This window comes from Agelaius phoeniceus, chromosome 2 (genome assembly GCF_051311805.1).
Source record: "Agelaius phoeniceus isolate bAgePho1 chromosome 2, bAgePho1.hap1, whole genome shotgun sequence".
NCBI lineage: Eukaryota > Metazoa > Chordata > Aves > Passeriformes > Icteridae > Agelaius > Agelaius phoeniceus.
Genome location: NC_135266.1, coordinates 84,590,550 through 84,601,689, shown reverse-complemented (window position 1 = coordinate 84,601,689; position 11,140 = coordinate 84,590,550). Strand labels below are relative to the sequence as shown.

At 39.7% G+C, this 11,140-nt stretch overlaps 1 protein-coding gene across 10 annotated transcripts in view; it reads left to right on the top strand.

Moving 5' to 3' along the window:
• Positions 1–11,140, top strand: part of DLG2 (discs large MAGUK scaffold protein 2) — a 983,885-nt gene that overhangs the window by 281 nt on the left and 972,464 nt on the right. For all 10 annotated transcript variants that reach the window (XM_077174030.1, XM_077174027.1, XM_077174034.1 and 7 more), the window contains exon 2: positions 535–1,612. In XM_077174030.1, the coding sequence (XP_077030145.1) occupies positions 1,594–1,612 (19 nt within the window). In that variant the 5' untranslated portion in view covers positions 535–1,593. The remainder of the gene's footprint in view (positions 1–534; positions 1,613–11,140) is intronic.

Below are 11,140 nucleotides of genomic sequence, written 5' to 3'. Positions count from 1 at the left end.
GCGTCTCGCTTCGCCCCACCTCCAACCCCTCCCTCATCCCCTGCGCTCCTGCCTGTCGCTTGTTCCTCGGCAGCCCTGGGGGGAATTGTCTCCGTCCGTAAAGCCAGCCTGGCTCCGCCAGTTCACCTGCACCCATCCCAGCCCCCCAGCCAGCCAGCCCTGTGTGCCTTGTTTCACACAGCCTGTGTGCCTTGTTTCGCCTCGGAAAGCAGCAGGCGGACCCCTTTGGGTTCCAGAGAGCTGGGGGATGGTGGAGTGGGGAGGGGATGAAGGGAGCCAGCCCCTGAGGGATGCGGGGACGGACAGATCCCAGCTGCGAGCATCAGAGAGCGGAGCAGAGCCGCCCCTTCATACACACAGGTCCCGTGTCCCCGAGAAGAGGATGCGCGGCAAAGCCCTGTCCTGTGCACCGCAGCTCCTCGTCCTCGCGGGGAAGGGAAGCGCTCAGAGCTTGTCCGCCTTTCTCAGACTTCTCCTTAACCAAGTAGATGAGGAAAATCTATCCCGTTTCTGTTTCTCTTTTTGTTTTTCCAGAAAAAGGGGGAGAGAGAGAGAGGCTGATACTGAAGCCAACCAGCTGCGCTTCTGAGTGGGAAACTCCGGACTGATCACATGGCTTGCTTTTTATTTCATTAATACTTCATTATCTCTGAAAATGAACCTTTTGTGAAGCTCTTCTCCTAACTCTCCTTATTCCTCTTTCACGAGGTGGCCGCTGCTGTGCAAGGGAAGGAATGGCATGAAGTAAATGACTCCAGTACAAAGCAATCTGCTTTGCCCAAGTGCCCAGTGGGCAGCACTGTCACTTTAATAATTCCAGGTCAAGGGATTGCTTTCCTCGTTTCAATCCTCTCTTTTAATACATGGGAGGATCAGAGGGACATTAAAGACCGTAAGGCTGGGTGGCTTGCAGATAATAAAAATGAAAGTGTCTGCCCAGTGACTTCTGTTGGGTAAGAGGGTGATATTTGAAGGCTCTTATCTGGTGAGGAAAAAGGGATCTTTTCAGTCTGCTGTGTAGTCTCCTAATACATAGCTAGCAAAATTAATTGAAGAAGTGAAAGAGCTTAAAGAGGCGCTTTGGATTGTTTTTGTCTTCCTCCTTATTTGGATTACTTGGGCGTTTTTGTCCTGCAAATAATATGTTTTTGAGCATGTACAGGTGGAGTATTGAGACAGCTGCCTAGAGATGGACTGTGCCTTAATTGTATTGCATAAAATCTTTTAATTTTCAAACTTTGCTGCCAGAAGAGGAGTTATAATAAGGTTTTATATTGCCAAGGAACATTTGCTCTTGTATTTTTTATAGAGTCAAATATATTTTAAAGAAATTGAAAGCATCTCTTTAAAAAGAATCAAAAAGCTTCTTTTTCACCCCCTTTTTTTTTTCTTATTTGTGGAGAGCGTCGCAAGTCCAATCCAGGGGAACAGCAACTATTCATAGAAATGAAGATTGAAGCTGCATTTCCTTACTGAACTGTAAAAGTGTTCTGCAATAGATAGTCAGTTCCTGACCTTGCAGAGTGTTCCAGTAGTACTTCGTTAGTACCTGTAAATAAGTGCTTGCAACCAGATTCAGAAGTAGGAAGAAGAATGCCAGTCAAGAAGAAAGGTGGGCTATGAAGCTTCATATCTCATATTGTGTCTTCATTGTGTTAGATTGCTGACTTCTAGTACTTAACCATTTCAAATTAAAAATGCTTTTATGGGTAATGGAAATCGTTTTTCTTTTGCATTGAAAATGGGAGAAAAATCTGTGCACTTAAAGTAATAATTTTTAAAAGTAACTTTATGCTGTGCTTTAAGATTTACATAAAATTTGGCCTCAAATGTTTTTTTAATAAAGATCAGCTGTCCGAGATTTTGAACAGGCACCAAGAGAAAAGCTTGATGTTTAATTTTCTGAGAAGCCTCTCTTACAAACGCTAATAAATTTGAAAACCCCAGTTTAATCTGTTATCTATTTGTGACACGTTTGGCGGATAAACATCAGCTATGAGTAGCAGCATAAATAAATAACAAAGTTTTGAGGCTGATTTTAAAACCAAGTTATGAGAGCTGTGTTTTGAAGGTGATTTGAACATGTGTTTTTTTTTTTTAATGTCATTTTATTCAGCTTGAATTTCTATGCTTTAGTACAATATAAAACTACTGTCTTTAAGGCTGTAGTAGGGCAGCATTTAAGAAAATACAGTTGCACATTTGGCCTCTTCTCACCTCCAGTTTGTGTTTGCAGCTTTAGAAAATGTATCTTCCAGTGAGCAAACAACAATTGGGAAGTATTTGAAGGAAAATTCTTACACTGAAAACACTCACAGACTTTAGATTATTTCTGGTTTCTTGCAAATTGGACACCGATTTAAAGTTTCTGAATATGCTAATAGAGTATAAGGGTCATGGGAACCTTTTTTATTCAGCTCATCTGTCCAGATGTGCCTGGGTCTAATATATCCCTGGATCTGATGATACAAAATGTGGAGGAAAGGGCAAAAAGTGAATGTTAGAAACAGAAATGAGGATGTAATCAATGTGACTTTGGATTCTCTTCCGTATAGGAATAATCCTTCATTAGTTATGAGTTAACACTTACTATATAAATACTGATACAACACACAGATTGTTAGAATTATTTTAATGAAAAAAACAATAAATGGGATTTTGTGATTGTGTTTTTAAAAATGACAGTGTAGAAATGAAATCTCAAACCTGAAATGTTTTAATGAATGGCCTTGTCATTCATGGAATCATTTGGCATTATGTGTAGTAAAGGTGGAAACGTGTGTGGAGGAGTTCTGTTCTTAATAATTCATCCTTCTGTGCTGTAAAAGTGTTACCCTGATGTACTGGGGAGGCTTCTGTATCCTACCTGTTTACAGAAGGAAAACTGAGGCTTTTCATTATTTAAGTTTTAATCCTGATTTAGATGATTTACACTAAGGATGTTTCTGTGCCAGATGTTCAGCTGTAATTCAGTTTCCGAATACTCGCTGCAGGACTTTAGGGGTGAAATCTTACAGGCTCCTTTGTGCAGAAATAGGATTGGCAATCACAGCAGTCCCTTCTGGCCTTAAAAATCTCTGAATTTCCTGTTTGTTTCCAGGCAGTTGGGCTCAGTCTTAGAGTACACCAAGGCTTGACTTTCTTCTTTGGTGTTACAAGGATGTGTGTTTTGGCGACAGTAAAATATAAAGTCAAGAGACCCAAATGTTCCCCTTGAAGTACTTTAAATTGGCACATCAATCAGTGTACTGAAGTTGCCAATGTGAATGTATTTGATTATTAAAAGGGTATTGTTAAGAACGTATTTAAGCATGTAAATGGCAGGATTAAAAATGTTGGCGAATCAGCAACCTCATTTTGATTTCGAGCGACTTAATTTGTCTAGTTCATGCAATAGACTTTAACTTTCTAAATGTAATTAAAAGCATGCTGGCAACTCAAAGCATTTTGCTGTTTTTAAAAAGATTGCTATTTTTTCAAGTAATGCCTGTTAGTTCTGTGAATATTAGGGAGATTGAGGGGTTTCTTCCATGTTTGGTTTTTGGGGTTTTTTTCCCCATTTATTTGCCTGATGATTTTGACAGCAGTTTGTGGCTAACTAGTTAGTATTTCTGATGATGGCGTATTTTCCTTTTTTGGGGAAAATTTGGGAGTTCATGTCTACCATCTTGCCCATCAAGGGCATCTGTAGAAATCTCCGTGGGATACTCTCTTGTAGGCTGTGCAGAAGTATTTCAGTATCAGCATTGAGGACAGGATTATCCCTCTCCTTGTCAGCACTTCTTTCTGCTTTGCTATTTTGGATTTGATTAAAATATTCTCCTAAAATCATATGGAGACGGAGAAACCTGTGAAACAAGCTTTGAAACATACTGATATTTATCACTGGAAGTTGTTGCCAAGCACTGTTTTCTTTGGCACTGGCCGGTTATGGGTCTTTCTAAAGAACAATTGAAGCATTTTGGGAACTTACCTTTGAAATAGCTCTCACATCTAGTACCAGTCTTCACATTTCACATAGCTTTTCATGTAATTTACACTTCACCTTGCTGCTTGCTGTGATGCCTGCCATCTTGCTTTTAAAAGTCCAGGCCTGTATAGTTAGGAAAAAAATAGTTTGCTTAATAATAAAAATCATATAACTTATAGGAAACTTTAATTTCTTATGAATGTGGAAAAAAAAAGGGCTTGGTTCTGGTCATGTGTCACTACCTGATGTGCTAGAGTGAAAGTATTTTTTTTTTCTCACTTCTGTGTGGAGGGCAATGAGGCTTTACCTTCCCTGGAACATTCACAGAGTTGACATGCTTGCTGGCAGTACCAGCAAAAAGCAAGGCTGGAAAGGGACTATGGAGTATCCTATGTAACTATGGAGTTGGATGTGCTCCCTATAGGTATGGGGTGAGATATTGGAGATATTGTATGGATTGGTGCACTATTGCTGCACAATTAAACACAGGGCTCTTCTATTTGGCTTTTGCTCATCTCTAATTTTGAAATACACTTAAAGTTTTAAATCAGACAAGACGGGCATCTGACTGTAGTTACAGAATGATTTGTTAGACAGTGCCATTTAGAGATGGAATGAGATGAACAATTTTGAGAAGTAAATAAATTCATTACTTTTGCTTAATTTTTACCTTTTGCAAACTAGGATGTTTCTGAGTAGAACTATGAATGGAAATATTAGGGAATTTCTCGAGGAAGGCTTTGCTTCAAAGTAAAATTGTACTACCATACAGAAGAAGTGGAGTTAGGGTTTTGCATGGGTTTAGATGTCTGCTCTCCCTCCCTCCCTCCCTTCCTCCCTCCCTCCCTGAGTTACGTAGCTTGATTTCTGTTAACTGTAAGGGACTATATTTAGATCTGTAATTGCACATATTTTGGATTCATCAACAGAATAGTTAATAGCAAAAATGTTACTGTAATTCATTTATGTCTTTCACAGTGATGGAAAGAACTAATTAAATCCTTGCTCCTCTGTGATGAAGAACAGACTCCAGTTTTGGAGCCCTGCTTGTGATTCACACAGAGATGGCAGGAACCCCCACATCTGGGTGCCTGGCTACACATGTGCTTCTAGACGAGCCCTGTCATCCTCCTTGCACATCTAGCTGTGTCTGGGCAGTCAGAGATATGAGTGCTGGGGTTTGTGCTGCCCTCATGCCACTTTGCATCTCTCAAAGGGAGAGGGATTGTCCCTTTAGTCGGATGAAACCTGTGGGCTGCTGTTAAAATCATCTTGACTTGCCCCACCTCGTTGCCCGTTTATAAAGATGTGCTGATTCTGTCATGGAATAACTTTTTGCATCATTCCTTTTATATTAAAAATGCCTTCCAAGACATGTTTTATTAAGCACATCAACGTCAAGAATTAAAATGTGTCAGACTGAATCCATGTGGACAACTTCTGGGCCATTTAGAAGAATCTGACAGATGTGCTCTATGAAATGCTGGATTTTGTACTGGTAATGCTGACTTTGTGGCTGGTCTGTTGAAAGGAAGGGGTCTAAAAACAACTCAGCAGGAACTTTTAAAGAAAAGTTCATAAAGGACCAGACAAAGCTAGCTCCCATTCATGCCCTAATTCTCTTTCAAGGTGGAAGCTTCTTTTTAGCTAACAAAATTTAAATTTAGGATCATAACTTTTTGTGCTCAAAAATCTCGAATGTGGTTTCAGTCTTCTTACATCTTACAGCAGCAAATCCAACATATATTGGAAATTTTCTTTCTCATTTACTTGTAAGAGGTAATTGGTATTAGAAGATTTTTGTCCTTTCAGTTGCTGAATAGGAATTCTCAAATAAGTATAAGGCTAAAAGGCTAATTCCTTCACTCCAAGTTTTCTTTTCTTCAACTACCTCTAAGTTTTTAGTTATTTTCAGTATGGGATCAGTGCGAATTTTAGTTAAATTTACAGACTCTGGAAAGCACAGTTTTAGATTTCCAAGAGTTAAACAAGTGTCAGAAAATGACTATCTAAACTGTGCCAGTTTTCACCACAAAGCTTTGATTTAAAGATGTCACTGCTTTTATGGCAGTGAGCTTTTTCCAGCCATTGTTTCTGCTGTGAGAAACAGTGAAGTATTTTGCCTACAAAAGGACTAAAGGAGCAGGCATTATAGAGAACAAGCCTTCTGTTATATGCATGCACACTGCAAGGCTAAGTGGACTCTGGACTGGGAATAGTGAAATTTATGCTCTTTTTCAGCCCTGCTGTTGTTCTGGTACTTCTCAGATGTTTCATGTAGATCCATCCCATTTTATATGCCTCACCTAGGTAGGGTGCCCAGCTTTTTGTCCTGGAGTGTTGCTTTGGTCAGCAGAGAGAGAGATCCACCTCTAAAGGGCATTTTAACACACCTAAGATCTGCTTTCTGGACAATTGTCATTTTCTCAGGGTACAAAACACAGGGTAACCACACTATAACTCCCTTACCTCAGTTTGATGATGTCTCATTCTCTCATATAAATTTTAGTGGAATAACATCTCCTTATCTGAGATATTTATGAGAGCTGACACTGTGTGTTCTGTGAGAGCTATAAATTAACACTATTCATTATTTTAGGGGAGGGGAAAAGTGTTATAAATTATTGTACTATTAGTCACTGGACTTGGAAGCAACCACAGTGTTGGTACAAGCACAAGAGGCAGCTGTGCATCCTCTCCTCCATTCCTGTTAAGTGCGGATTGCACTCAGTAGAAGCAATGGTGTCTTGCATTATAAGCATAATCTTTTTCCTGCTCATCCTCTCTTCTTTCCTTCTGAATTTGTTCCAGATGGCCAAGCTAGATGTCAGAGGGTAACCATGGAGAAAAAGCCGAATTTGTAACTAGTGGCCAAAAGTGATAAAAGATGGTTTTGCAGTCCCTGCTTCAGCAAAATGAGAAAATCTGCCTTACTCAGATATGCTTATTTTGGTCAGGTCATACCAGGTTCCTGCTTCTTGGAAGTATTTAAGGTCTGTTTCACTGTAGTATCTTCCTGTATTTACTGTGAATTAACACAGTGCTGAACAGCAGCTTTATAAAAATAGAAATAAAGGTCATGTTTTCTCCTGCCATATTCATCCCAGAAAGAGCCAGCAAGACTGCCCTGATATAATTGGTGATGGCAGTAATAATCGACATACAAAATATGTGAAGAAAATATTTGCTCTTTATTGGATGTGGTCTAGAAGAGATTTTGGTGGCAGAACTTTGCCAGAACAAGTCAGTGCAATTGTCCCTAAGTCTGGCTTCACTTTTGGGCTGAAGAGGTTAACACTGCCTTCAAAACGTATTTATCAGGGAATTGATCAGGTAGCATTCCCTGGAAACAGGGAATCTGGACAGTTTACAGTTTCACAAGCAGAAACCAGTCTTTTCTGATTTCAGATGCTCCTCTCCCCTGACCCTATGGGTGTATCTCACATTATGCTGTAGTGGAATAATTCAGGCTCCTGGTTCAGATCTAGGTGTTGAGCACTATATTAACACTGCCTTGCAGATGGATGTCTGCTAAGCTGTGCCTTTAACCAAAAAAACCCCAACCAAACTACCCCAACCCAAGGTTTGCAAATCTACAGACCCAGTTGTTTAATGTCCAAAGTGTAAAATTTATTTTATGTTGTTGCCTGAAGGTGCACATTGGTTTTTTAAATTAACTCGGAGATTCTAGTATAATACAAAGGCTTTGAAATTAAAAATTCCAACATGGATGTGAGAAGATGTAAGACCATAATGCCTATTTTGCTAATCAATAAAGGTAATTTGATCTCATTCAATTTTTTTTTTTTTTTTTGCATTACTGGAAAGCATTTGTGTTACTGAATTGTTTTCTTTCATGTAATATAATGATTCTTTTGTATGAGTTTGGAAGTTATTTATTCCTGAATAGGCATATTTTTCTTAGTTTTGTGTCTCACTCCAATTTTCACATTTATGTTAATTTTGATACTGAATGTTCTTCTAAAGGAAAAAAAAAAGCTGCTGTACTAAGTGTACAACTCCTGGTTTTTACTCTTGCAACTATACATCAAGTTCCACTAGTTCTGTGTCGTGCATTCAATTAGATTGTAAGCTCTTCAAAGCAGGGCACTCTGATAATTTTGCATTGTTAAGATGTCAATTTACATTTATTCAGCTGTATAAATAAGAGGTTTTTATTTGGTGCTATGTCATTTTGAGGGTTTGTGGCTTCATTTTTCATTCTGTCTTCATATTTGCATTGTTGATTTAACATTAACATTTGTACACCTAGATTTTAACATTATGACACTTGAAAGGCGGAAACAAGAAGGTCAGGTGAAGCTACTTGTAATTGCAGGGTGTCTGGTTTTGGAAGGAGTCTCAAGGCCCCAGAATCTGCTCATTCTGTTGTCTGAAATGCAAACAGGTCACCTGTGTAGCCAGGTCACCAAACTGGAGCAAGGATTGTTAAGGAACAGGTCCCAGATTGCCTTCAACATATCTGGGAAAAGAGAACTCGTTGGAAAAAAGGAGTGGCCCTGGTGTGATGAGCAGCTGATATCAGCAGTTGTTAAAGTCCTTTTGTGGTCCCCGGAGGAGAAGTGATGTGGTGGGAAGAATTCGGGTCCCAGAGTGAGCCCCTGATAAGCACTGGGCTCTTCCTTATGTAAAGTGTGATACATAAGATTAACAGGTTAGACACGAAATACTGAGTATTTTTTCAATATTTAATTGTAGTTTACGGGCAGGGATGAGTAGAGAAGACATATCAGTGGGATTGCAGGGGTCAGATAATCATCTGGGGGCTCTGAAGCAGGAATGTAGCTTGGTTCTCAGGATGCTTTCTGATAAACAGAAATGCTGGAGTGAAGTTTGTGAGTTTATGCTGAGCCACTTCCTGATCTTTATATAATTATCCTACTCCTTGTGTTAGTACAGTTAGTCAAGTTTAAAGAATTACATTTTAAACAAAAAAATGTGTGAAGGCAGCATTTTACCAGAACAGATGTGTGGTTATATGTTGTAAAATCAAGTTTGAAGATACATGGACAAAAAGGTTACATTGAACTAATCAACATAAATATATGAAATTTTTCTTAGTTGTCCTTATAGTAAGTTAGACAAAAAGTCTGATTCTTAACAAATAGGCAAAATAAAGAACCCACCACATCCCTGGTTGGTTGTGTGTGTTGTTTCGTAAAGCTGACGGTTTTTCTGTCCAGCTCCATCCACCAGTCAGTGTTCCTGTATCATTACTGGGGGTCCAGCCTGAGCTTATAGGTTGTGTGTTAAGATAAATTTAATTCCAGAAAAGAGAGTAAGAGGCTTTGAGAAAGTCAAAAGTATACAAAAATTGCAGAGGCTGGAACTGTGAAAAAGGACACTGAGCAGGGAAGGGACACGACAAATCGACAAGTGTAGAAGAGGCTGTAAAGGGAATAATGGTGCTTTGCTTTATACTTTGACATCTGGATGAAAAGTAGTTGTCCTGAGTTTAACAAAAAAAGATTGGTTTTATGTATTTGGAAAAAACCACTAGAACCTTCAAGCACTGAAGTCAGATGGTGAGGGATCTTATGGATGTTGTAGGAGGTTACCAGTGCAATTAGATGCCATCTGGGTGTAAGCCTGGGTGGGCCCGTCTGCACAGCAGGGAGGAAACTGAAGATCTCCTAAGGCTCCTCCAGGCTCTCTGTGTCTGTCTGTTCTCAGAGTTCAGCTGACACATCATAACACAATTCCTGCCCTTCAAAGCAATCAGAACATTTAGCCTCTGTGTTCTATCTGCTCAAATCAATATTCTGGAACAGGAGACTGATGGGCAGCTTCTGTGCCTCTGTGGCAGCTCTGTGGGGCACAGGGACCTGCAATAACACAACTGCATGGTAACACTGTTCAGTGCAAACCCACCTGTCCTCCTTACTTCAGATTTCCTTGGAATTTGGATACCTGGTTTCCCCTTCATATACCAGGGCATGTAATACTGCCTTGTTCTGAGAAATTGCTGCTTGCATAGCAGTTCTTACAGTCTGTCTTGCCCATTTCTTGTCTGCTGGCAGCATCATGGTCTAGAATAACACTGCTTCACAATGGAACTGTTCCTAAATTGGTGTTCTGCAGGAAAGCAGTTGTGCAGAGAATTCACCAAGGCTATGGTTAGTTCAGGGATGTCACACTTTTTACAATTAATGGAGAGCAAGGGCAATTCAGAATGCAACCTCAACTTGAAATATCATTCCTTGACAGACTCTCCACTTCCCCAAGATTAATCTCCACAGGCCATGTGTTGGCATCCTCTGTGTGCCAACCTGGTTGCTAAAAGCTGAAATCCTAGAAACAAGCCTGCCTGGTATTCCCTTCGATAATTACCCCCCTCCTTTTTCTGTCCCCTTGTTTTCCCTAGCAGGACAGAAGATGGGTTTATGTGCCATGCATATCCTGAGGAGCTGTTATTTTTAACCCTTTTGCTTGTTTGTTGTCAGTGCTCTCCACACTGGGTGATTGTCACATACGTCACGCCTTATGCTTCCTCAAGGTTGTATAACCCATATGCTGCATTTTCTGGATACTTGTTTAAAGTCCTCTTAAAGAGATGAAGGGCCCAAGATGCTGGGAGTTTTCTGGTTTTTACACATATTCCCTGTCTGCTTTTCCTCTGTGCAGTCTGCTTAATTTGTGTCTCATAATATTGTTTATATGTAAATATTTTATGATTATCATTTGTCTAGTAGTTCTCAAGTCCTTTGAACCATGGGAGCTTACAGCTTGTGTTTTTCTCAACCAACTTAGTGTACTGTTTCTTGAAATTCTTTCTAAAATTTAACTGCCTTTCTGCTCTTTTCCTCTGTGGGTACCGAGTATTGTTTATTAGCAGAATTTATTCCTTTGTATTTGCTGTTCTGTGTGCAGATCAGGGAAGATAAATGAGTTACTGATAGGTTTGACTTGGATCAGTCCCAAGGCAGGTTGCCTGGAAAGTGCTTACTGCATTCCCTCCTGCTGATCTGTAACAACTCATTTTAATATTTTGAGAATTCCAGACCAGAGAATCAAATCAAGACATCTTTAAATAATGGAGGCAGGGAACAGTGTTTGCTCCTCTGTCTCTTTTGGTCATCTAAATGAGGGCATGAACTATCCAAAATGAAAGTAGTTTTTGAGATCCTTTTTCTTCTAAAGTTATCAAAG